The sequence below is a fragment of the Podarcis pityusensis genome (genome assembly GCF_964106645.2).
Source record: "Podarcis pityusensis genome assembly, chromosome: 2".
NCBI classification, from domain to species: domain Eukaryota; kingdom Metazoa; phylum Chordata; class Lepidosauria; order Squamata; family Lacertidae; genus Podarcis; species Podarcis pityusensis.
The window spans coordinates 107,092,632-107,119,332 of NC_138029.1; the positions used below are offsets into that span (position 1 = coordinate 107,092,632).

Consider the following 26,701-nt stretch of genomic DNA (forward strand, 5'->3'; position numbering starts at 1 on the left):
TCCTCTCGGTGTTCTCTTTTCCAGGCTAAACACACCCATCTCCTTCAGCTGTTCCTCACAAGCCCTGGTTTCCAGACCCTTGATCATCTTGGTTGCCTTCCTCTGCACATGTTCCAGCTTGCCAATATCCTCCTTAAATTGTGGTACCCAGAACTGGACACAGTACTCCAGGTGCAGTCTGACCAAGGCAGAATAGAGCAGTACTATTACTTCCCTTGATCTGGACACTATGCTTCTGTTGCCAGAGTGGTGCATGCTCTAGTTATCTCACGCTTGGACTACTGCAATGCACTCCACATGGGGCTACCTTTGAAGGTGACTCAGAAACTGCAATTAATCCAGAATGCGGCAGTTAGACTGGTTACTAGGAGTGGCCACCGAAACCATATAACACCGGTCCTGAAAGATCTTTATTGGCTCCCAGTATGTTTCCAAGCACAATTCAAAGTGTTGGTGCTGACCTTTAAAGCCCTAAATGGCCTCGGTCCAGTATACCTGAAGGAGCATCTCCACCCCCATCATCCAGCCCGGACACTGAGGTCCAGCGCTGAGGTCCTTCTGGCAGTTCCCTCACTGTGAGAAGTGAGGTTACAGGGAACCAGGCAGAGGGCCTTCTTGGTAGTGGCGCCTGCCCTGTGGAAAGCCCTCCCAGCAGATGTCAAGGAAATAAACAACTATTTTACTTTTAAAAGACAACTGAAGGCAGCCCTGTTTAGGGAAGGTTTTAATGTCTGACGCTTTGTTGTTTTTAATATTCGGTTGGAAGCCGCCCAGAGTGGCTGGGGAAACCCAGCCAGATGGGTGGGGTATAAATAAATTATTATTATTATCATTATCATTATTATTATTATTATTATTATTGATGCAGCCTAGAATAGGATTAGCTTTTTTTGCTGCTGCATCACAGTGTTGACTCATGTTCAGCTTGTGGTCCACTAAGACCCCCCCTAGATCCTTTTCACATGCACTACTGGCAAGCCAGGTGTCCCCCATCTTACATTTGTGCAGCTGGTTCTTCCTGCCTAAGTGCAGAACCTTACATTTGTCCCTTCTGGAATTAATTTCGTTGGTTTGGGCCAGTCCGGCTGGATCCCAACCCAAGTTAACCCTCCTCCTCTCCAGCTCCAAAAGTCACTTACATGGGTGATGGTATAGACAGGTGGCTCAGGCTCACACTGGTGCGGAGATTGCTTCTGACATAAGGCCGAACTGAAGGATGCTGGTGCGCGAGAATGAAAATGCAAGTGGAGCTGCCAAGGTTTGACACTCATAGATACATTCCAGGCAGTGTCTAGGAAGAAAGACCAGCAACAAGTTGTTCTAATGTCTCAGACCTTTTTAGGCATATGTTTGCACTTGAAAACAAAAAATTAATTCTTACAAACTTTTGGGCGCATCTGATATGTGTGTGACGCTGAACCCAGAAGTGACCTGGAAACATCACAAAAACTGCACCGAAAAGGGCAGTACAGGGTGGAGGTGAAATGGGATGTTTCAAGGCTTTTCCAATGGTGTTTCGAATATACGCAATTTCACTTAAACGCACGGTGCCTTGGAACGTAAGCCCCGCGATAGTTGGGAGTTGCCTGTATAGCAATATCACACACACATAAAATATATCCCAGAAGGTGGAGTTTAGGCAACGCATCCAAATCAACATGGGTCTTCAGAAAACTAAAGCAGGGGCAAAACCCTAGATAGGTAGGTATCCTGGCATCTTGCGGTTAGTTCAGTGCTGCCTACAGCATAACTGTGAGTATTCTGTATTTCCCCTACTTCGCCACGTGAGGGCGCAATTGCATTTCAGTGTTAATGCAAACACAGTTCTTCCAGATTAAAGGAAACAAGTGACAAGACTGCTCAAAACTAAGCAGGAACATTTAACTTTAAAATCCACATAACAAGCCATTCTGTTTTCACAAAACAACGCTGGGGCGAAAATCTTCACGTTGCTTTAGACTGACTACAAACACCAAGGAAGTCTTTTGTTTCAACCGTTCATTGTTTACGGTCAACATGTTTTCTGCCAGTTAAGAGGACCGTGCATTTACACCATGGGTAGGCAAACTAAGGCCCGGGGGCCGGATCCTGCCCAATCGCCTTCTAAATCCGGCCCATGGACGGTCCAGGAAGCAGCATGTTTTTACAGGAGCAGAATGTGTGCTTTTATTTAAAATGGGTTATTTGTGGGGCATAGGAATTCGTTCCGTTTTTCCCCCTTCAAAATATAGTCCGGCCCCCCACAAGGTCTGAGGGACAGTGGGCCGGCCCCCTGCTGAAAAAGTTTGCTGACCCCTGCCCTATCCTCTTCCTTAAAAAGGTAAAGGGAGCCCTGGGCCTTAGGTCCAGTCGTGACCCCTGATTTACACTAACAGCTGGGCAGCTACCAGTCACAAAAAATGCTGGAAAACAACATCAGCTGATCAGGATTCTCTCCTCCCTAACAGAGGCCTGTACCCCCCCGCAACAAAAATACTACGGATCAGTTTTTCTGCACAGCATTTCTCCCTTTGGTTAAGTGCCAGGTTTCCTGGACGGAAAGCTTGAGCGACAACGTGCAAAAGGGCTGTAACCCGGAAGTACAGCCTACGATTTGTTTGTAAAAGGTGCCTGGTTCATTCCTGGCATCTTGAAAGGGGGTGGAAAAATCACAGGTAGCAGGGTGGGCTCTCAACTCTGGGCAAGCGTCTGCAACCCCTGAAATCTCTCACTGCTCATGAGATTGGGGTGGTGTGCAACATTATGTTGCAGGGAGGCAAAAATGGAGACTCTGTCTGAGCATTAGGGTTGCAGGTGACTAATCTCAACGCAGGCTATCGTGCCATTAACAGCTGAATGGGGCACCCAGACTGCCCTTACAAGCCTGCCTCCTTACTTACAGCCAATCCAGAGAAAGCAGTGGCTGACAGCCTCTATCCCATGGGTAGGCAAACTAAGGCCTGGGGGGGTGGATGCGACCCAATCGCCTTCTAAATCTGACCCGCGAATGGTCCAGGACTCAGTGCATTTTTACATGAGTAGAATGTGTCCTTTTATTTAAAATGCATCTCTGGGTTATTTGTGGGGCACAGGAATTCGTTCATTATTATTTTTTCAATATATAGTCCGGCCCCCCACAAGGTCTGAGGGACAGTGGACCAGCCCCCTGCTGAAAAAGTTTGCTGACCCCTGCTCTATCCTCTTCCTTAAAAAGGTAAAGGGACCCCTGGGCCTTAGGTCCAGTCGTGACCCACTCTGGGGTTGCGGCGCTCATCTCGCTTTATTGGCTGAGGGAGCCGGTGTACAGCTTCCGGGTCATGTGGCCAGCATGACTAAGCCGCTTCTGGCGAACCAGAGCAGCGCACGGAAACGCCATTTACCTTCCCGCTGGAGCGGTACCTATTTATCTGCTTGCACTATGACCTGCTTTCGAACTGCTAGGTTGGCAGGAGCAGGGACCGAGCAACGGGAGCTCACCCCGTCACGGGGATTCGAACCGCCGACCTTCTGATCGGCAAGTCCTAGGCTCTGTGGTTTAACCCACAGCGCCACCCGCGTCCCATCCTCTTCCTTAGTGTTCCGTTTATAGGACTTAGCATGGCAGAGAATGGAAACAAAACCAGAATCAATTGGCTCTGCCTGTCATTTTCTCTGGCTCCATCTACTGTCGGCCCCCTTGCCTTCTGCCCTACCAGTCCCAAGGAGCACCAGCCTCCACTGACAGCTGAACAGCAATGAGATGACCTGCTTCTGAGTGCTGTCATGATGGGCAAGGAATGTACAGACACAGGCAGATAAAACAGCTTTGGGTCCATGCTTGAAACCCTAATGAGCATGATCTCTGGTTCAGTGAGAAGGAATCGCTTCCCTTGCCCCAATCACCACCTCCCCATCATCCTACGATACCAAACCAGCAGGTTTGAGCTGCAGACTCACCTGTCCGGAGTGGGCACTCAATGCGGCTGCTGTTTCTGTAGGAAAACTAGAAAAGACAGACAGCAAAGACACAGGATCACTGGAAGAGCTGGGGCTGGTGAAACCAAACCAGCAACTCACACTCACAGAATGAAAGAACAGCAAAATCAGCAGGGAGTCCTCAATTCTCGCCCCCTGCCTTCCTTCGGGAGGGGATACAACAAATATCTTTAGCGGGAAAGAAATCCCACATCTCCATTCCTCCAGTGACGGGACAGCCTTGAATGCAGTCATACCCTAGATCCCGAATGCCTTGCGAGTCAAACGTTTTGGCTCCCGAATGCTGAAAACCTAGAAGTGATTGTTCTGGTTTGCGAACGTTCTTTGGAACCCGAACATCCGACGCGGCTTCCAATTGGCTGTAGGAGCTTCCTGCAGCCAATCAGAAGCTGCACCTTGGTTTCCAAACATTCTGGAAGTTGAACGGACTTCCAGAACGGATTCTGTTCGACTTCCAAGGTACCACTGTACAGGACTTGAACTGATCTCATCGATCAAGCCAACTTAAAACTAAAACCACCAAGTATTTGTCCAAACCTGCTCTTATAAAAGACAGGGGGAGCTGCTTTTTAACGAGTCTGACCATTGATCCATCTTGCTCACTACTGTCTACAATGGCTGGGAAATGGCCTTCCGGGATTTCAGACCCCTTCTAGCCCTACCTGGAGATGCTGGGGATCAAACCTACAAAGCAGCAGGTGCTGTACCGCTGAGCCACATCCCTGACCTCCAGCAGTGAAGATTCCGCGGCACTCCTGAAAGCAACCTGTCCCAGTGCACCAACACCCAGACAGTCAGCCAATCGCTAGGACAGCATGGCTGTAGCTCAGCGGCAGATCGTCCGCCTTGCACACAGAAGGTCCCAGGTTCAGTCCTTGGCATCTGCAGACCAGGGTGAGAATATCCTCTGTCTGAAACCCTGGAGAACTGCTACCAGTCAGTGCAGACAATGCGGAGGTAGAAGGACCTATGGCGTGATGACTCAGTGTAAGGCAACTTCCTATGTGCCAAACTTCTTCCCAATGTCCTAACTGAATTCTTGTGCTTGCAGTTTTAAGCCCACGACTATGGCTCATGTAGAACCCCTAAGGCTGCAGACTTGAGAGTCAGCCCCACGTACACTGTAAACAACTAAAAACTTCAGCAGGATTTGAATAACGTTTGTAACATACTAAAAACTAAGGTAAAATTGGATTATATAAGAAAAATAGGGGAAATAAGTGAAGCAGTGGGAAAAGATTGGAAATGGTAACCATGGAAGGGGGGGAGGGGGGGGTCAAAGGATTCAGGGAACCCTCAATGATGATGTTGTTGTTTATTTGAATTTGCAATGTAAAACTCAATTAAAAAAAAAAGATTTATAAGAGAGCCAGCCCCATAGGACTCCATGTAACTTCCTCCTGAGTCAACCTTCATATGACTGCACTGCACATCACAGGGTCTGTTTTCCTTTGGACAAAAGCTTTATGCTTTCGAAGGCTTATCAAGTGCAATGCTTTTCATACGACGTATGGAAAGAAGAAGAAGAGTTTGGATTTGATATCCCGCTTTATCACTACCCGAAGGAGTCTCAAAGCGGCTAACATTCTCCTTTCCCTTCCTCCCCCACAACAAACACTCTGTGAGGTGAGTGGGGCTGAGAGACTTCAGAGAAGTGTGACTAGCCCAAGGTCACCTCACCCAGCAGCTGCATGTGGAGGAGCGGGGAAGTGAACCCGGTTCACCAGATTACGAGTCCACTGCTCTTAACCACTACACCACACTGGCTCTCACTGCTGGAAAAACACCAGCAGGGACTGAGAGCTCATCTGTACCTTGGGCTTGGGCTTTCTAGGCATGGGACAAGCCTTGATGAGCCTTGAGAGGACATCCCCTGGTTGAGGACCAGCTTGTCCTGATCAAGGTACGCCAAGTCATATCCCTCCACAAGAACAGAAGTGAAGTTCATTTTTTTTAAAAGCACACAAACACCTACATCCCAATGCTATCTACTCAATCCTATGATGATAATGCAACTCCCAAGCTTTCCGTCGCTCTCCTGAGACTGTGCAGAGTCCAGACGGCTGCAAGTGGCAACAGTTTCGGGCAGAGAAGATCTGGCACTAGGACTTGCCAGTGTCCGGTGCGAGTAGCGACTGGGAAGCAGGCCTCACCTTGAAGCAGAGCCGAGGGTGAACATCCACCTCCTCAAGGATGTACTCCTAGAGAAAGAAAAAAACACGCGAGGATAATCTTGATTGTTTATTTGCAATATCCATCTATCGCTTAGCATGCAAGACCTCTAGGCAATAAGGCACAATAAGATCATTTCAAAAGCACTCTGTTATCTTCTCTCCTATAGCAATTTCCACAACTCAACATGGCAAGGGTGAGGGAATCTGTGACTTTTCAGATGTTGCTGGCATCCAACTCCCTTCCACTTCAGCGAACTGGGCCAACAGATTGACGTTTGCTGCAATCCAGCATTGAAGGGGAGCTTTCTAACGAGTAATGTTTTATTATGTTTTTATATATGTTGGAAGCTGCCCAGAGTGGATGGGGCAACCCAGTCAGATGGGCAGGGGGCAAATAATAATAATAATTATATATATATATATATATATATATATATATATATATGAGAATGATAATATAAAGGCACAGTCTGGCCCTCTCCTTTGGTAATCCTCACAGAACTCTAGCCCAATGGTTGCCATTAATTTGATTTTGAATTGATTTTAGAATGAATTGATTTTAGAATGCTGTGTTACTAGCTGCTCTGATCCCAGCTTCGGCTGGGGAGGGCGGGATATAAATAAAATTATTATTATTATTATTATTCATTGGGAAAAGAAGAAGAAGAGGAGGAGGAGGAGGAGTTTGAACTTGATATCCTGCCTTTCACTCCCCTTAAGGAGTCTCAAAGTGGCTAACATTCTCCTTTCCCTTCCTCCCCCACAACAAACACTCTGTGAGGTGAGTGAGGCTGAGAGACTTCAGAGAAGTGTGACTGGCCCAAGGTCACCCAGCAGCTGCATGTGGAGGAGCGGGGAAGCGAACCCGGTTCACCAGATTACGAGTCCGCCACTCTTAACCACTACGCCACGCTGGCTCCCAGCACAAAAAAGCACAGGACAAGCAGGAAACTGCTTGGACCTGTGCTTTCAAGGCACAAAACAAGTGGACGTGTTGACAAGTCCTAACGCTTCCTCCAGTTCAGCCATCCTTTAAACACCCCAGTCTCCCCTCTTTTACTCTTTACAGGGGGCAAGGAGCACCAATACGTATTTACCCTTAATGAGGACATACTGCTATGCCTGAACCACTTGTTTGTGCTAGTCTTTGGTGGCTCAAAGGCATCAAGCAATGATTCGGCAGCTAAATATCTCTCCACATGCCTCTACTGCTCCCTTTCCCTACCCTGCTGCGGCAAAACCAAGCTCTACCACAAGCAGGCAGGGAAGGCAGGGTTAGTTCCGAACGAACGTCACCATAAGAGCATCCTTGGATCGTTACCCGTTACCACCCCACCAAGCTCCTAGTATGACCGCCCCACCCTTTCACCTGATGTAATCCTGTGACTGTGGAATTGGGGATGTCTTGACAGGCCGCACCCGGAGTGGGGCTTTCTTTCCAGCACAGGGAAGCGTTGGGATGAAGCAGGCAGCGGCCGCTCAGAGACATAGCCATTTCAGCCTTGCCGCTGTTGCTGTAGTCGCGAAACTCCACCGAGGACCACAGATCTGGACCATCTAGAAGAGAGGCAGCAGCGGGGGGCGGAAATATGATTAGACTGTTGAGTCTCCAATAGACACTGATACCTTATAACAGGGACGAGGAACCTGTGGCCCAGTGTATGCTGTTGGAACCAGGCAGAGGGCCTTCTCGGTGGTGGCGCCCGCCCTGTGGAATACCCTCCCATCAGATCTCAAGGAAATAAACAACTACCTGACTTTTGGAAGACATCTGAAGGCAGCCCTGTTTAGGGAAGTTTTTAATGTTGGATGTTTTACTGTATTTTTAATATTTTGTTGGAAGTGGCCCAGAGTGGCTGGGGAAACCCAACCAGATGGGCGGGGTATAAATTATTATTATTATTATTATTATTATTATTATTATTATTACCCAGAACTACGTAGTTCAAGTTGTGCCCTTTAACCACTACATCACATTGGCTCTCTCTTTGTCTGCTGGACTCTTTATTGAATCAAGTAGGCACCTCCAGCAAAACAAAAAACGGGGGGGGGGGGGGCACCAATAGCACCTCATTTTTATACCCAAGTAAATGCATTAATAGTCTAATGGGCGGAGCCAGAGATCAGTTTAGCTCTAATAGAAAAGGGGGCTGCATTCTTTCATTAGGGCTAACTAACCAGTGAAAAAGCAGTCTGCTCCCCTTCTGCACCTTTAACAACAGCTCAATGGGCAGAAAACAGCAGATCAGAGCCGTCTTTCCCATTGGTGTTAGTGGTTCGTGGCACCAGGGCGCTGGCCTCTCAGGGGCGCCCCAGAGAGTGGGGGAGCTGCACCCCCTCCCTTGTTTGGGAGTTGCTGGGGGGGGGGCGCCAGAGGGATCTTTGCACCATGGCGCCGGATATGCTTCAGACTGCCCTGCAGCAGATGAACATTTCACGGCAAGAAGCTATGCATACTTGCTAACACCTGCATCCCAAGGTCCCGTCAAAGGCACAGGAGCAGAGGCTAGCAAATAAATTTGGCATGCCTGTCCTCCACAGCAGACCTTACCTACCTAAAGCAAACTATTGCCATAATAGCCAAGCAGCCCTAGCGGCAACAGAGCTAGACACCATTGGCAGAGCCCTGCTGTCATCAGACCCTAGAATAAAGCAAGACTCACAGGCCTCTGGCTGATCCCAGAAAGGGCACACTTTTTTGCGCAAGCTGTCGTGGTGCTCATGATACGATGCCTAGAACAGAAGGGAGGAAAGTTAGGTCCAAGTTGGCTGCTTCCCAGCCTTGATTCCCTCTGCAGTCCCCAGCAGAGGGCTTCCACCCATGTGCTAAGAGGCACCCAATAAAAAATGACAGGTGAGCCCATTCTGTCCTGGGGTGCTTCCAGATTGTGGGCTTGGGGTAAGGGGCGCGGGAGGCGTAACACTGTAAATGGGTCATTCACAAACAAGTCAAATCTGGATGAAATTGGGGGTGGCGGGGAACGATGGACTGGAATTTGATGCCAACAAAGCTGCCAAAATTGCAGGCATAAGGAGCAACCATCCTGCAATCAACACCCATCTGGAAACATTCTTGGATGTTCTGTCCCCTGCCCAGCCCTGGCCACATGGCTACTTTCTGTAGAGGGCCTGGCGTGGGTAGGAGGGGCTCTTAAAGACACAGCTACCCACAAACCTAAGCAAAATCTGCTACAAGACTGAGCCACAGAAGTAAGCCTCAGCTCAGGTTTCTGTCCTTCAGCCTTCCCCAACTTGGTGCCCTCCAGCTGTTTTGGACTACAACAGCTGGTGGGAGTTAATGTCCAAAGCAGTCAGAGGGAACCAGGTTGCAGAAGGCTATTTCAATCCTTCTTCCCCTTCCCAGTTCTGTTTGTACATCTCCCCGCCCACCCACAAGAGAGACGGTACCTCTCTTTTCTCCTCCCACTGAAAAGTGTTGGAATGGTGGGCCCCTGAACATGATGTGCACGCACCTCGATACATAAGCATGGGAGCAGGCGCTCATACGACAGCAGAGCAGGGTGATGCTTGGAGACTAGAACCTGGGAAGAGGAGAAGAGGGCCATAACATTGAGGCTCTGGAGCAGAATATAAGTTTGTAATTCTTCTTACTCAACCCGCACATTCCCCTTCATATCCCTCCAGCCTGTTTGTCCTGCTTTCCCCCCCCCCCATTATTTTATCGTTTTATTGTTTGTACAGGAAGCAACAGCCTCCTTGCTCTTCCTTCCTACCAAAGGTAAAGTTAAAGGGACCCCTGACCATTAGGTCCAGTTGTGACCGACTCTGGGGTTGCGGCGCTCATCTCATTTTATTGGCCAATGGAGCCAGCGTAAAGCTTCCGGGTCACGTGGCCAGCATGAGTAAACTGCTTCTGGTGAACCAGAGCAGTGAACGGAAACACCGTTTACCTTCCCGCTGGAGCGGTACCTATTTATCTACTTGCAGTTTTTGGGGTGGTTTCAAACTGCTAAGTTGGCAGGAGCAGGGACCGAGCAATGGGAGCTCACCCCGTCACGGGGATTTGAACCGCCGACCTTCTGATCGGCAAGTCCTAGGCTCTGTGGTTTAACCCACAGCACCACCCGCATCCCATCCTGCCTACTAGATGGGTCCATTTCTTTTCTTTCCTCCCTTCTTTCTAAATTTATTTGGTTTTTCGGATTAAAATTTTACAGTCATATATCAAACATAGACCAAACATAAACACTAGATTCCAAGGAATCTCTTGGACTTCCCTCCTTCCCTTTGTGGGTCCTATTGTTAATCATTTCCTCCTGCATCTTTTATGATGAGCCAAATCTTTTACATCTCCATCGTGTCCAAAATTCACCCTTAAACTACAAGTGATATTCCAATCCTACTAACGATTTTAACTGTCTACAATGGTCTTTAAGGTAAGTTATAATTTCCCCCCATTCCTTATTAAAATTTAGGTCTTCCTGATTTCGGCTTCTTCCGGTCATTTGAGCCATTGCGGCATAATCCATCAACATGATCTGCCATTCTTCTCTAGCAGGGACTTTTATCTCCTTTTAGATGGGTCCATTTCTGTTCCTCCTCTGCATCCTTCCCCTCCAAGGTCTCACCTGCTGGTGGAAAGGCTGGCCCAGTTCCTCACACTCCAGAGCCAACTGGTGGCAGAGGCGTACTGTGATGTCAGGACCCTCGGGGACAGACACCTCAATAGCCCGTTCTGCTGGCACCCATCTGTGGTGGAACTCTGGAACCTCTGGGGAAGGAAAAGCAGGCTGTGGCAGAGGAGAAAACCCAATCTGGAGCAGGACATTTGGAACGCTGCTGCGGCAACTGATGAGGAGTTTTGGATTTGATATCCCGCTTTATCACTACCCGAAGGAGTCTCAAAGCGGCTAACGTTCTCCTTTCCCTTCCTCCCCCACAACAAACACTCTGTGAGGTGAGTGGGGCTGAGAGACTTCAGAGAAGTGTGACTGGCCTAAGGTCACCCAGCAGCTGCATGTGGAGGAGCGGGGAAGCGAACCCGGTTCACCAGATTACAAGTCTACCGCTCTTAACCACTACACCACACTGGCTCTCCACACTCACCACACTGATGTGTTTCAAGGCTTCGTGTATGTGAGGTAACACATGGCGTTGGTGTGGAAATGTTGCAAAGCCACACAGGATTATCCTGCTATTACTGCATATTCTATTGGCTATCAGCCATTGTGTGTACTTTGATATAGGATTAAATTCTTGCATGTGCAAGTTACAGAAATATATTATGCTCGTCTAAGACCTTGGCCCCTCTCCCCTCTGCATTGGTCACAAGATAATTCTGGAATGCCAAGGAAGGCACTTTGAACACCATCTATGTCCAGTGTTTCCTGAACACCATTTTTCCCCAGCACAGAATTTGAAGATTTTCTGGGCACAGAATTCCAAACCCCTCAGCAATGGCAGTAGGCTGGGCCTATGTGTATTCTAGCCATGTCTTACCTAATTGGTTGTTAGGGATTAAAAGGCTTTCGTTGATGCTCAGCACCCCGCCAGGAATGGTTTCCAGCGAAACAAGCACCCGGCGGCCGCTCTCTGCTGGGAAACAGTCAAATAGCACCTGCCACTGGAGAAGGAAATGCCACAGTGAGAATGGTGCCCACCTAGATCCCCTGCTTGTAAATCAGACTGGAATCTTGGCCTGTCCCATGCTGGAGTAACCCCCTAACTAGTGGCTGCAACGCTATTGCTCTGTAAGCGATTATCTGGTGAATCTCTTAAACAGCAGGAGTCCACAAAATGTACAAGCCAGACTTCACACACCACTGCATCATCACATCCAGTGCTTTTGGGGGGTGTGAGGTGTCACCGCGCATATCTTGGCAATGGAGCGGCAGTTGTGAGTACAAAATGGCTGCCATGCACAGCAAAAAAAAAGAAAGGTGATGGTATTCCGTATCAGTCACTACCGCCACAAAGAAAGCACTGCTCATATCTATTCAAACCCCTGAACATGGAATCCAATGACTTGTGGAGGGTCTTGAACATACCAGCTTTCAATTTGTAAAAAAAGCCCCCACATTTCTAGCCCTCATGAATTTAACCTTAAAAGGTTGAAGCAAATTATGTTAATTCCCAAGTCTTCTCCATCTGTTAATTGTAGAAAGGAAGTACAGTAGTACCTTGGTTTACGAACTTAATAATAATAATATAATAATAAATTTTATTTATATCCCGCCCTCCCCAGCCGAAACAGGGCTCAGAGCGGCTAACAACAGTAAAATGATAAAACATTCTAAAATCATTTCATTATAAAATTAATTCAAATCAGGTTAATGGCAAGCATTGGGTTGTTCCCAACCATTGGGAAGTTTGTTCTTAAACCAAAGTGTTCTTAAACCAAGGCATGCTTTCCCATAGCAGCAGGGGACTCAATTTACAAAAGGAACACACTCAACAGGAAGCGGAACATGTTCTGCTTCCAAGGCAAAGTTCACAAACCAAAACACCTACTTCTGGGTTTGCAGCGTTTTTAATCCAAGTTGTTCGTAAGCTAAGCTGTTCTTAAACCAAGGTACCACTGTACTTCCACACAGTATTTTCCCACAAGCCTCGCTCGTAAGAGATGGGGTGCCATTCCTCAAGTCTGCCTGAAACTCAACATCACAATGATCCCTAAGCCTAGAAGAGCATGCATGCTTGTTGCAGTCACCCAACAGGTCCTCACTCTGCGCAAGCTCAAGGGCACCCCCATTCATTATGCGTTTACAAGGAGTTGAGTTGACCACTGAAAGCAAGTTTTTTAGGGTTCAGTCCTGTCCTCTGTACCTTTTCTACTTCAGGACACAGACATCCCTAAAGGTAAAGGGACCCCTGACCATTAGGTCCAGTCGTGACCGACTCTGGGGTTGCGGTGCTCATCTCGCTTTATTGGCCGAGGGAGCCGGCGTACAGCTTCCGGGTCATGTGGCCAGCATGACTAAGCTGCTTCTGGCGAACCAGAGCAGCGCACGGAAACGCCGTTTACCTTCCCCCTGGAGTGGTACCTATTTATCTACTTGCACTTTGACGTGCTTTCAAACTGCCAGGTTGGCAGGAGCAGGAACCGAGCAACGGGAGCTCACCCCATCGTGGGGATTCGAACCGCTGACCTTCTGATTGGCAAGTCCTAGGCTCTGTGGTTTAACCCACAGCGCCACCTGTGTCCCAGAGACATCCCTTAGAACACAAAATAAACTCAGTGTCTGGTACATTGCTATGGCCATCAAAAGATGGGGGACTGGGAAGCACAGCCAAGTTTCCACCATTTCTGAAACCGAGGCCAAGGCTGAGGAATCTGTGATCCTCCAGAGGTTACCGTACTACAACTCCCAACCACCCCAAGAATATAGGTTCCCATAAAATTACACGTTGCTCCGACATTTTGCAAAGATGTTGAAAGATACCACTATGAATTAGGAATGTACAAAGATTGGTCGTTTCCCAATGCAATGGTCAAAAAGGAGGTTGTGGTGTGGTGTATATGTTTCTACCTTTCTTTCCTGGCACAGAACTCCTGTGCCGGCAGGCAGAAGTTCTGAAGCTTTTCCCAACATGGAGATAAAGGAGAACTTAATCAGCTGAATTTCGGCCTTTCGTACAGCTAATAAACAGAAGGCAGCAACATCCTGTTGAGAAGCCTCCCCATCACAATCCAACACTTCCATAGGAATGGTGATAACTAACCAAGGTTCCAGCGCCTGCTCTTCTGAAGATCTGAAGCCAGCCAGAGCGTTTGGAACTTATAACCAGGAAATGCAACTCCAGTCCTTCAATGCCTGAGGTCAGGAAAAAGAGAGAGAGAATACAGCGGTACCTCAGGTTACATACGCTTCAGGTTACATACGCTTCAGGTTACAGACTCTGCTAACCCAGAAATGGTGCTTCAGGTTAAGAACTTTGCTTCAGGATGAGAACAGAAATTGTGCTCCGGCGGCGTGGCGGCAGCAGCAGGAGGCTCCATTAGCTAAAGTGGTGCTTCAGGTTAAGAATAGTTTCAGGTTAAGTATGGACCTCCGGAACAAATTAAGTACTTAACCTGAGGTACCACTGTAGTGCCAAGGAGAGAGACAGGCAGTCCAAGGCAACACAAATCTTCACTGAATCCTGGTATTATTTATCACTTTAACTGAGTAATTTGTATCCCACTTAATACGGCAGTTTCTAAGCAGTAGAAGCAGTCTACCTCTCCTGGTGCTTACAAGGCAGTGTGCATGCTGGCATGTGCGGGTTTGCTGAACAAGTGCATCATATTGTTATGAGTTTGTGGGTGCCAGGGTGCCCTAAATTCCTGGGCCCAATAGATGCTAGAATTTAATCAAAGCTTGGGAGCTAGAATCACAGAACCGTAGAGTTGAAAAGAAACACAACGGTCATCTTGTTCAACCCCCAGCTATGCAGGAATCTCAACTAGATCATCCATGACAGATGGCCATCCAGCCTCTGTTTAAAAACCTCCAAGGAAGGAGAGACCATAACCTCCCAGCAGGAGACTGTTCCACCATTGTACAGCTCTTACTGTCAGAAAGTCCCCCCCCCCCCGAAGTTTAGTTGGAATCTCCTTTCTTGTAATTTGAAGACATTGGTTTGAATCCTACACTGCAGAGAAGGAGAAAACAAACTTGTTCCCTCCTCCATGTGACAGCCCTTGAGATATTTGAAGGTGGCTATCATTGTTAGAATTCCTGCCCCACGATTGCAGTCATGGGATTGTTGTCTATCACATGACGGTGCATGTTTTCATTCACACAGTGTGGGAAGTGACGGAGACAGGATGTTTGTGTTACTGTGTTCCGTGAAGTGGGACTATTGTCCTTTGTTCTTTCTCTTTGCTGTCTAATGCTAGAGAGAGAGGGAGCCATGTTGCAGTGCTCCGTGTGTGTTTATATGTAAACAAAGTAGATTAGCCAAAATGCTGAGTTGCTGAGTTACGCAAACTGCGAACACTCTGCAGATCCCTAAGTGTGCCGGTGTCTGTTGGCATCAGTCGCTGTGATGTTCGGGCTAAAGAAAGCTTTTGAAGCTCCCGAACGAACGGCCAGGAGGGAGAGAACATGCCAGTCAGGCATGTGTCTCTGCCAGGGTCCTACTTGAGAGTAGGACGAGCTCCTGACAATCATATCTCCTCTCAGTCTCCTCTTTTCCAGGCTAAACATACCCAGCTCCTTCAACCGTTCCTCATAAGGCTTGGTTTCCAGACCCTTGATCATCTTGGTTGCCCTCCTTTGCACACGTTCCAGCTTGTCAACATCCTTCTTAAATTGTGGTGCCCAGAATTGGACACACTCCTAACCCTTCTAAATGACATCCCATTTACATTCGTTTTCTATATCTTATTGCATCATGAGAACACTTCAATAATAATATTAACTGTGGTTTCCTTCCTCCCCACACCTGTTGTAAGAACCCTGGCTGGATCAGGCCCTGGCCCACCCCACCTGCTCCCACATCATACCTGTAGCGTTCAAAGCCAAGCGAACACGCACACACGTCTGGCGCTTGCGGAACAGCTGAACTGGGCTTAGGCTAAGGCTGGGCACACGCAGGGATAGGTCTTCCTGCAGCTTCCGCTGGCATCGGAATTTGGACCGAGGCAGGGCACCATAAGCTGTAGAAAAGAACAATAATGCAATTATGGGATAACGCTGGAGAAGCATCTTGGAACAACCAGCCAAGAGGAATGATGTGTGGGCAGCCCAGTATAATAATAATAATTTATTATTTATACCCCTCCCATCTGGCTGGGCTTCCAAAAAACATTAAAATACTATAATACATCAAACATTAAAAGCTTCCATAAACAGGGCTGCCTTCAGATGTCTTCTAAAAGTCTGGTAGTTGTTTATCTCTTTGACATCTGATGGGAGGGCATTCCACAGGGAGGGCGCCACTACGGAGAAGGCCCTCTGCCTGGTTCCCTGTAACTTGGCTTATCACAGTGAGGGAACCGCCAGAAGGCCCTCGGTGCTGGACCTCAGTGTCCAGGTAGAACAATGGGGGTGGAGACGCTCCTTCAGGTATACTGGGCCGAGGCCGTTTAGGGCTTTAAAGGTCAGCACCAACACTTCAAATCCATCATTAATGCACCGTTATTCTATCCATGACATATTGCAGAATGCACAGTTGTTACACACCTGCAAAAAAACACCCGTCTGGAGGGTCTCTTAGGGTTTAAAGTGCTATGAACTTCTGTCGTTTCTGTTGCAATAGATTTAACATGGGTCTTTTCCGGAAATCTGAATTATAGTCCCAGTACTCCAGCCAACTATAAGCACACTTGCCAGTACTTTCCATCTCCTCCAACTCAAAAGCCATTAGCCTGTCTCTCCTTCCCTTCCCCCTCTGTAAGGTTCCTGCAAAGAAGTCCATGCACCTAGAAAGCTAGCATGTCAGGGTGGAGGATTCAGTTGAGCCTTCTCCCTGACACACTATTTTCCTACGTGCACAGCTTTCCACCACCCACCCCTCCACGGAGGAACATTCAAGCATGTACCTTCACATCTCTGTGACACTTTTAATAAACTGGCCTGCACTGAGCCTTTGGGAACCTCCAGACTGTCAGTATTGAAAAGTGTGGGATGAAAAAATGACTGAATGGGGAGACATCTAAGTACCACACAAATAATTCAGGAAGAACACAGGACTAATACAGCCTACACAGATGTTTAGAACGCTTACAGAAGTCTTAATTTGCTTCAACCATCATGGCTTTAACTTTCTGTATGTTTTAAATTGTGGTTGCAAACTTTTCAGAGATAATTTTATTGCTTTACCTTTTTGGTAAACCACTTTTTGGTAAACCACTTTAAGGCCCCCCCCCCCCCCAGCAATCAAGCGGTATATAACTTTTACGAGATTGATTAATCAATCAAATTGTCATTGTCATATAAAGGTAAAGGGACCGCTGACTGTTAGGTCCAGTCGTGACCGACTCTGGGGTTGCGGTGCTCGTCTCGCTTTATTGGCCAAGGGAGCTGGCATACAGCTTCCGGGTCATGTGGCCAGCATGACAAAGCCGCTTCTGGCGAACCAGAGCAGCGCACGGAAACACCGTTTACCTTCCCGCTGGAGCGGTACCTATTTATCTACTTGCACTTTGACGTGCTTTCAAACTGCTAGGTTGGCAGGAGCAGGGACCGAGCAACGGGATCTCACCCCGTCGTGGGGATTCGAACCGCCGACCTTCTGATCGGCAAGTCCTAGGCTCTGTGGTTTAACCCACAGCGCCACCCGCGTCCCACATGGTCATATAACCACCATGCAAACATATCAGAATGAACGCTCAGCAAAGACAGGATGTAATCTAACCCCTGTGCAAACAAATCATAATAAATGCTCAATAAACACATTGCCCGGATGGACCCTTGGTTATATTCTGCAATACAAGGACCCTTCCTGCACTGCAGGCCAAGCAACATCCTAGAGTTTAGGAGTTCCAAAATCTTTTCTCTTCAATGTCCACTCCAAAATGCCCATGGTCCCTTGCTGCAATCACAGTTGCCACACAAGCAGCAGTACAGGAGCACTTATTTTCTTACTTACCAGTAGCATTCCAGCATTCCTGGAAAAAAGAAACAAGAGAGAAAGAAAACCTCAGTGGGGTAAAGTGGAATCAATATCTCTCCCTGCAATCCTAAGGCAGAAGCATATTTGCCGGAAGCAAAACAGACAGGCAGGGTCCACAAATGTTTGCTAGTCCAAGGAAGCTGAGAGGTAAAGAAAGTACAGTGGAACTTCGGTTTTCGAGCGTCTCAGAAGCCAAACATTTCGGAACCCGAATGCCGAAAACCCAGAAGTAATTGCTTCTGTTTTCAAACACGCCTCAGAAATCGAAGGCCTTCCAAGGCACGTTTCTCATTTTCTCAATTAAAATTGTCAACGGCCCTTTGCACCTCAGTTGTCGAACGTTTCGGAAGTCGAACGGTCTTCCAGAACGGATTACATTCGACAGCCGAAGTTCCACTGCAGTTCTTCACACAACATGCATTTCATTTATAAAGATCTCAATGGTCTGGTTCACGCAACACATTAAGCCACAATATAATGAATACAGTGGTACCTCGGGTTACATATGCTTCAGGTTACAAACGCTTCAGGTTACAGACTCCGCTAACCCAGAAATAGTGCTTCAGGTTAAGAACTTTGCTTCAGGATAAGAACAGAAATCGGGCTCCGGCGGCGCGGCAGCAGCAGGAGGCCCCATTAGCTAAAGTGGTGCTTCAGGTTAAGAACAGTTTCAGGTTAAGAACGGACCTCCGGAACCAATTAAGTACTTAACCTGAAGGCCACTGTATATGGCTTTCAGTAACCTTGTGAATGTGCTGGTGCCCATTGAGATAGCACTTTGATTAATGAAACGATATGTCCTTTAAAATGTGTTTGTGGGAAGGGGGGGTATTGTTTTGTTTGCGTTCTTTTTTTTATTATGTACTTTGTGGTTTTATTTTGTATTTTTATGCTGTGAACCACCCTGAGATCTTTGGATGAAAATTCAATAATCAAAACAAAACTCACTTTGCTACTGCTACTTCCCAGCAGGGCTACCAACTTGAATAAAATGGGGGGGGGCAGATAAACCCTACCCTGCATAACTGATCGCAAGATGTGGCACACACGCCATTTGAATGGCAACGCCCATCAACTTGGGGGTGGGCCTCTCAAATATTTTATTGGGGGGGGGCAAAGGGACCTTGGCTCCTAAGCTCCCCAGGCACTTTAGTTAAGCAACGAAGCCAAGACACTTCACCCCCCCAAAAAATCTGGGAACTGTAGTTTTCTTCTCACGGACCTACAATTCCCAGCATTTGTGGGAAGGGATGCTTTAAATGTGCGCACAGCCCAGGCCTATGTGTTTCAATGCCTGACTAAAGCTCTGCCTAGTAAAAAAAATTTACTGGCTGAACTGGAACAGCAAACGCCCCCCTCCTACCGTGAAAGTCAAGATGTGGCATAACCAAGGTATTTTGGAACGTGAGGCAAAAGTGAGCATTAAAAAAACCAACCCGATGCCTCTCATAATTTGCTGCCTTTTGTGATCTTCAAAAGCCGCTGCCTAAGGCAGTTGCATCACTCTGCTTAACGGTAGAGCCGGCCTTGAAAAATCAATGAGTCCACGGAAGCTACTAGTTCACCCACCCACCCAATCCAATCTTAAGTCACTTGTGGCTTGGAAGGCGGGGTGGAGTAAGCCACAAATTTTAACACTTCTCTGTCTAGTCACCCACAAGTGATGGTTATCACAGGAAAGTGACAATTTACAAGCTGCTTCCGCTTCGATCCTCACGTATTCGATTCTCACTGAGGAGGGATACTTATTATGCCCCGACAGATGTGGTTTTCTCCATGTGTATGAGGGTGATCTGTCTCACACTAGACCTCTATCTATCTATCTATCTATCTATCTATCCACACACCACACACACACAATGTTGGGGGGGAGGAAGAGGAAGAGGAAGAGAGGGAGCTCTGATTGTGTAACACCTCACACTTCAGCGATAATAAATCACTGGCAAATAGGCGGCCATGCGCTACCGCTGAAATGTTACTCAATCAGATATGTGTCCCTGCGGATGAGAGGGGAGTGCCGTGAATTTAAATTGAAATGTACTCAGAACTCCGTTCCGGCACCTCTCAGGTGGGCGCCGTTGCCCTTGTAAGAGAACAATGGAGGTGTTTGTGGCGAGTTCTGGCACCTCTTTTTCTAGAAAAATAGCACTGTATACCCCCCTCTTCCTGAATCATCTGTGAGACTGCTATTTAGTCCTGTAGCAGACAGGCCCAAACCAAGAGGCCACTGTGAACTACAGGGATACCGGCATACAAGGGGAAGCAAACAATCTCAAAGAGATGTACAACTGGTAAGAAAACAAACGATGGGTATGAAATGATGGGTTAAAACATCCCCAATTAGAATTGAAGGCTGTCGCATGTTAAGGGCTCTGTATTACTGGAAAGGGAAACATAAGGAATGAGCCAGTTCCTTCGCACAAAAGTTATGAGAAGGAGGGAGGCATGTATTCATGATCTGAATAATCCCTAGTCTACCATAATGTGAAACGCTAATAATTTGAGTGAGTGAGTGAGTGAGTGTGTTAAGGCATTTAAGGAATTTTTTTTTTGTAGGTGGGTTCCCCCCCCCCCCCATTTTTTTATTAAGGCATGGGGTTTGTGGGTGGAATTCGACTAAGGTTTACTCAGACCCACTGAAATTAATGAGCAAGACTAAGTAAGGTCCGTCCATTTTAATGGCTCTACTCTGATTGATACGCGTTTAATCTTCCCTTAAAGCCATCTAAGTTGGTGGCTATCAGCTCTTCACATCTCGTAGGAAGGAGTTTCGTAGCTTCACCATGTGAAGAAAAACTTCCTTTCGTCTCTTCTGAATCTTCCTTTTATGAAACCTTTTCAGTGTTACAATATCCTTTTTGAGGTGAGGCAACCAGAACGGTACACGATTTGGCAGCATTATGATACTGGCAGTTTTATTTTCAGTCCCTTTCCTAAACGACCCTTAGCACAGCATTTCGCTTTTTTCGCACCAGCTGCACACATTTATCTTAGCAAGACGGGAATCGCTAAGGCCGCACTACACACATTTAAAGCTCATGACTTCCCCTAAAGAATCCTAGGAAATGTAGTTTGTGAAGGGTGCTGCTATCTGTAGCTCTTTGAGGGGTAAACTACAGTTTCCGCAATTATTTATGGAGGGGAGGGGAAGCAATGCACTTTATAACTCGGTCGGTAGAGCATGTAGCTCTTAATCGCAGCGTTGTGAGTTCGAGCCCCACATTGGGCAAAAAACCCCTGCATTGCAGGGGGTTGGACTAGATGCCCCTCGCGGTCCATTCCAACTGTACAGTTCTGTGATTCTGTGAAATATAAGGGGTGGTAGCCAACAAATGGCTCATCCACACTTTGCTTGTCCCACATCCAGAAATTCTGAGAGGTTTTCTGCTTGTTCTGTGCTTTCTAGGCAGATTTTGGTTTGCCATGCAGTTTCCCCCAGGAAAACATGCTCTTTCCTGCTGAACTGGAACAAACAGCAATCTATAGAAAGCACCATTGGAGTTTGGACCGATTCAGCAATAAACTGAGGGTTTTCTCGGGGGAAAGCGGCGGGCCAAGCACAAGTGTGGAAAAGCCCTAAGTTTTACTCAAAGTAGACCCACTGGCATTAGTTAACACCTATCATAAAGATAGGTAAACATAAGGATCTATACATCCAATTGTTCACAGCTGCAAGGATGTTAATGGCTCAAAAGTGGAAAGGAACGGCTTTACAAGTTCGGGATTTGGCTATAAAGGCAAAAACAACAAAGAGCAAGAATGGCAAGTGAATGTGGATATAAATTATGAGGAAACTGGTTGTTCCTTATACGATCCCATCCCCCCCCCCAATAAAATAACTACTTCCTATGGAAGAAAATTCAAGGAGGTCTGGAGAATTTTATGTGAAGACGTATTTTCTTGCACAATATTATGATCCGGAGCCGTTTTATTTCCTAGAGGAGATTTGTTGATTTTCCTGAACGAATGTCGGATGATTACATAAATTTGAAAAATAAAAGGAAAGGAAAGAAAGAAATTGGCGTGACTTATGTTACGTCGGCGTGACTTATGTTACGTCCATCGATTTGAACTGTGAGGTAAACTTAGCTGAATACTCCCTGTTGTGTGTACAACCGGGGGGGGGGGGGAGGAGAGAGAAAAAAACCAACCAGAGAGCCAAAGAGTAGGGCGACTGCCAGATTCTTCTGAGAGTCCTCCGTTGTAGGGTCCCTATCCTGCACTTCCACCACGGACAGCCCTCGCTTCAGTTGCTCTGCGGGGCACTGCAACCCTGCCTTGCTGTCACAATCGTTAACGGACTATGAACCACATTCCTGACAATACTAAGCACGCTGCCTCTTTTCCAGTTCCCGGACTGATCACATTTGCAGATACATCGTACCACAGCATTCTCTCTCCTCACGCTTCCCCCAAACCCCCAAAGACATCCATATAAAGAAGGAGAGGAAGCAAGAAGGACATTCTCCTGTCACCCACATTAAAACAACAAGCAAGAAAGCAGCCTGGGCAACTCTTGGCTTCAGGGAGCGCAAGGAACAGCCAGGCACTCAGAAGGGTGCCCAGCTTTCTCCCATGTCCCTCTTTCCCATCAACCGATAAAGGATCGGCGCTCAAATTTTGGGGTTGCCCTGCGCCTGCACTGTGTGAGGTCTGCAACATCCACTGCCCGCCCCTTGCCCCAAAAACAATATCGTTGCACCCGTAAAAGTAAAAACATGCTTACGAAGTTGGTGAGGAGCTGCCGGCGGGCAAGAGGCAGGTAAGTTCGGGGTGCAGCATGCAAAAGACTCAGGAAGAAGGCGATGGGCAGCAGCAGGGCACTCGTCGTGGGCCTCCCCATGGAGTGCCGGGCTGGAGCTCAGCTAGGCCGGAACATGGCTGTTGTTAAACAGTCGAAGAGTCAGATCTCAGCACACCTAGGCCAGGCAGCCGCAGGCAAGTCTCCACCCCTCAGTCTCTCCGTTCCCTGCTCTGCCTTGCCCCAACCTAGCCAGTCTGGCCTGCCTGCATTCCTTGGCGGCTGCTGCTGCAGCAGCTGTTCCAGCAGCTCCTGGGTGTTGTTGTTGGGACAGCCTGCGAAACCCCACAACTCAGAGGGGTTCCGTTTCCCCTTCTGCCCCCATGTCATTGCAGGGTTCTCTGAGAGGCGGCACACAGCCCAGCTTGGCTTAATCATTTCTAGCCCTGGGTAAGGGGTTAAAGGGCAACCAGGACATGGGCGTAAACAAGGGGGGAGCAGGGAGGGGCAGCTGCTCCCCAAGCAATAAAAATACTGTATTTTTTGCTCTATAAGACTCACTTTTTCCCTTCTAAAAAGTAAGGGGAAATGTGTGTGCGTCTTATGGGGCGAATGCAGGCTGCACAGCTATCCCAGAAGCCAGAACAGCAAGAGGGATTGCTGCTTTCATTGTGCAGCGATCCCTCTTGCAGTTCTGGCTTCTGAGATTCAGAATATTTTTTTTCTTGTTTTCCTCCTCCAAAAACTAGGTGAGTCTTGTGGTCTAGTGCGTCTTATAGAGCGAAAAATACGGTACATAGCAAACCGAGGTTCTGCCCCAGCCCCACAAGAAAAGGCCACACATCCCCTAACAAAAATCCTGTCTATGCCAGTGAACCAGGACCTATGAATCCACTGAGAGGACTCTCCCCATGTAAACTCTTACAGAGCTAAAGCCCACCCTACACTCCAGGCTCATGCCCAGGAGCAAAGCTTCATTCATTCCTTACAACATCCCTGCAGAGTATGCCGCTACCACTCTTTGTTTTATGGAACTGAGGATGCTGCTGCTTGTAAAGTAGAGCTTTCCAAACTTTCCATGTTGGTGACACACTTTTTAGACGTGCAGCATTGCACGACACAATAATTCAGTTTTACTGACAAACCAGAGGTGTAAACTAACCCCTTTCTAGCCCTGTGAGGAGCGTGGGGAGCGTTCGCACGACACGCCTGCACACACAACGCACTAATGTGTCACGACACAGAGTTTGGAGAGTTTCGTGGTAAAGTGTCATGTGGGGTCTAAATGCCCCTGCCTAATGCTTCGATCTCTGTGACGTGAGCTATTAAAAAGATAAGGAGTGTCACCTGGTTGCCTACGCAATGCAAGGACCCTGGAAGATCAGGAACAGTTGGGCTGCTTGTGTTGCCTTGCTTCTTCTGCGACTGAGAACAGGTGCAAAGAAACGGTCCTGAAGTTCGTTGGCAGTTCCCAGTTCTCTTATCTGCATGGAGGTTTGAAAGACAGATCAATCAGAAAGCCGTCAGCATCACACACATATGAAAAGTTTTGATTGGAGGAAGTTACTGTTGTTCTCGAAGGGGACATTGCTTATACAGTGGTACTTCAGGTTAAGTAATTAATTCGTTCATAACCTGGAGCTGTTCTTAACCTGAAGCACCACTTTAGCTAATGGGGCCTCCTGCTGCCACCGAGCCGCCGGAGCACCATTTCTGTTCTCATCCTGAAGCAAATTTCTTAACCCGAGGTAATATTTCTGGGTTAGCGGAGTCTGTAACCTGAAGCGTATGTAACCCGAGGTACCACTGTATTGAAGGACAGGCGCCTAATGTTTACTTTAGGAATTCAGGGACATAAAAACTTTACTGTTTTTTATTGTGCTATATTTCATGTTTTTGTGCAAATAAGGGACTGGAAATTTGGAACTAGTAACCAACTTTAGCGCTTTTAGAAATAAAGTGAGCTAAAGATGCTTTTTGGGGAGTGCATTTTTCGGTCAACCACCAGAAAATTGGCCCTCTAATAGGGAGTGACCATATTGTGTGGGGTTCTGTTCCTGACCCCTGCACATGTCTCATAAGCCAAGCCCAGCCCATTATGCCCTGCCCCCATTATGCCCTCTTCTGGGTCCAAAATGACCCACACTTTGGTGGTCACACAAAATTGGATACAAGCAAAATGGTCACCGCCTGTACTTTGCAAAGTACTTCAATTCATTACCAGTGGTTAGGATGAAGAGTATTCTGCTTTTTGTACGTTAGAAACCCAAGCTGCATGCAAACTGTACCTTTAAAGTATATTCAAAACACATTTCCCCTCAAAGAATTCTGGGCACTGTAGTTTCTTAAGGGTTGCTGGGATTCTAACTCTGTGAAAGGTAAACTACAGTGCCCAGAATTCTTTGAGGGAGAGAATGTGCTTCGAATGTGCTCTAAAGGCATAGTGTGCAAACAGTATTTAACTGGAGTGAAAAATTGCTAATACAAACTGAAATTGAAGCTGAAAACAGGGAGGATGAAGGAGGGGGAGATAGGCTGCCAAGATAAGAGAGGTGACGGCAAAGGAGGAAGAGAGATGAGGAAAATGTGGAGAGGGCTTCATTTCAGATCAGCTCTTTCTCTCTCTCTCTCCAGATATTGGAGCAGCTTGCTTTGAATGGGAATTCTTCCTGCACATATTCCTTTAAGGTCACGTTTCTTAATTCTCCCTGTGAAAGCTTGGAGCTAGCCTGCAAACTACCACTCAGATCTTCTCCAAACTTTGTTCCTCTTGTCAGCCATCATCCCTCTTAGATAACTGCCCCCCCCATTCTCCCCTCCCTGACTACCTCCTCCTAAAGCCCATTCTCAAAAGAAAAGCATCAACAGAAACACAAAAAAATTGTGTGTTGGAGCCACCGCAAAGCTCCCTTTGCAATACACACACCTTGTTTGTTGAGCTTTCCTGCCAGAGAGATTTCTGTCACATCCAAACCGTACATTCAAAGCACATTATACGCCCCACAAAAATTCCGGGGGAGCATGGTTTAACCCTCACAGAGCTACAATTCCCAGCACCCATTACAAGCTACAGTTCCCGGGATTCTTGAGGGAAAGCTCTGAACTTTACATGTATGGTGTGGGTGGTGTTGCAGAGTTTAACCTTCCGTGGTTGCAAACCTATCAAGGCATACCTCCCAAGTCACCAGAGATCCCTTTTTTAAGGCTTCAAGGTCAGCACTGCTCCTTCTCTCTCTCTCTCTCTCTCTCTCTCTCTTTATAATGCTTTCATTTATTTTTCACGGTACGGAAGATACAGATTGAGAAAGCAATTGTTACGACAGTAAGCAACAAATAACCCGCCCCGATTAAATGACAGACTTTTGTCACGCTCTCTAATGAAGTGTCACTGGATTACTCTAAGGTCACAGCACATTTTCCCACGGGTGGATTCCTGCCACAGTCTGAACCATTTATGCACTCAACTAACATTCGAAGTTGAGTTTCCCCCAGTAGCGAAACAGAGCAGGATTTCCAAAAAATGGATGCCTGTGTCCAGTGCCGGATTTACATATAAGCTAAACAAGCTATAGTTTAGGGCCCCACTCTCTTGAGGCCCCCAAAAAATTTAAAAGGAAAAGAAAACTGGATATACATTTCCAAAATATATAAGATAAAAAACAAATAAAATAAAACCTACATACAGCAGCAGTGTTTTGTGTTGTGTAGGCTCCTAGGATGAAAGTCATGGGCCCCGCCTGCTAGCCTGCTCCCTAAAATATCACTGGTTTGCTCATTTCTAGATATAGGGTGCCTACATTCTGCATGGACTGGTTGCAGGGCAACATGTGCAAATGGCTTTAGATACCTATTAGGTCCATAAATTAACATATAGCATATATTCTTTTTTATTATTCTTTTTTTGACTATTTTATTAGTTGAATATAAGAACAACATATAATCAAATACAAGCAATAAAATACAGTTTTCCCCCAATGCCCCCCCCAAAAAACAGCCCCAACTACGTCCAGGTACATTAGTAATATACGTACATTAGTAATATAAGCAAATGAAAAATTATTTCTACAGTTGCTGGTTTAAAAAATATCATTCCACATGCTCCCATGTGTCTCAGGTGGTTTAAATGCATGTTCTTTCTTTGATGCATATGTAATAAAGAAGGACCACGTTATGTAAAAGTTATGTAGTTTCTCATGTTGTTTTCTTTCATGTACCCTTTCTGTTAACTTTTCCATCAAAATTAATTCCCAGACATAAGCATACCAAACTT

The 26,701-nt window shown here is 47.0% G+C and overlaps 1 protein-coding gene across 5 annotated transcripts in view; it reads right to left on the reverse strand.

The window, feature by feature from the left end:
* IL17RE (interleukin 17 receptor E) overlaps positions 1–26,701 on the reverse strand; it is a 52,637-nt gene that overhangs the window by 9,188 nt on the left and 16,748 nt on the right. For all 5 annotated transcript variants that reach the window (XR_013982114.1, XM_080991961.1, XM_080991960.1 and 2 more), the window contains 13 exons: positions 23,779–23,915; positions 22,417–22,571; positions 17,667–17,685; positions 15,580–15,732; positions 13,812–13,903; positions 11,589–11,712; positions 10,718–10,860; positions 9,602–9,670; positions 8,792–8,861; positions 7,498–7,685; positions 6,108–6,155; positions 3,916–3,961; positions 1,140–1,291 (listed from right to left, as the gene is read on the reverse strand). Coding sequence is in view for 4 of the 5 variants with exons in the window: in XM_080991961.1 (XP_080848087.1) it covers positions 1,140–1,291; positions 3,916–3,961; positions 6,108–6,155; positions 7,498–7,685; positions 8,792–8,861; positions 9,602–9,670; positions 10,718–10,860; positions 11,589–11,712; positions 13,812–13,903; positions 15,580–15,732; positions 17,667–17,685; positions 22,417–22,533 (1,221 nt within the window). In the remaining variant the exon portion in view is untranslated. The remainder of the gene's footprint in view (positions 1–1,139; positions 1,292–3,915; positions 3,962–6,107; positions 6,156–7,497; positions 7,686–8,791; positions 8,862–9,601; positions 9,671–10,717; positions 10,861–11,588; positions 11,713–13,811; positions 13,904–15,579; positions 15,733–17,666; positions 17,686–22,416; positions 22,572–23,778; positions 23,916–26,701) is intronic.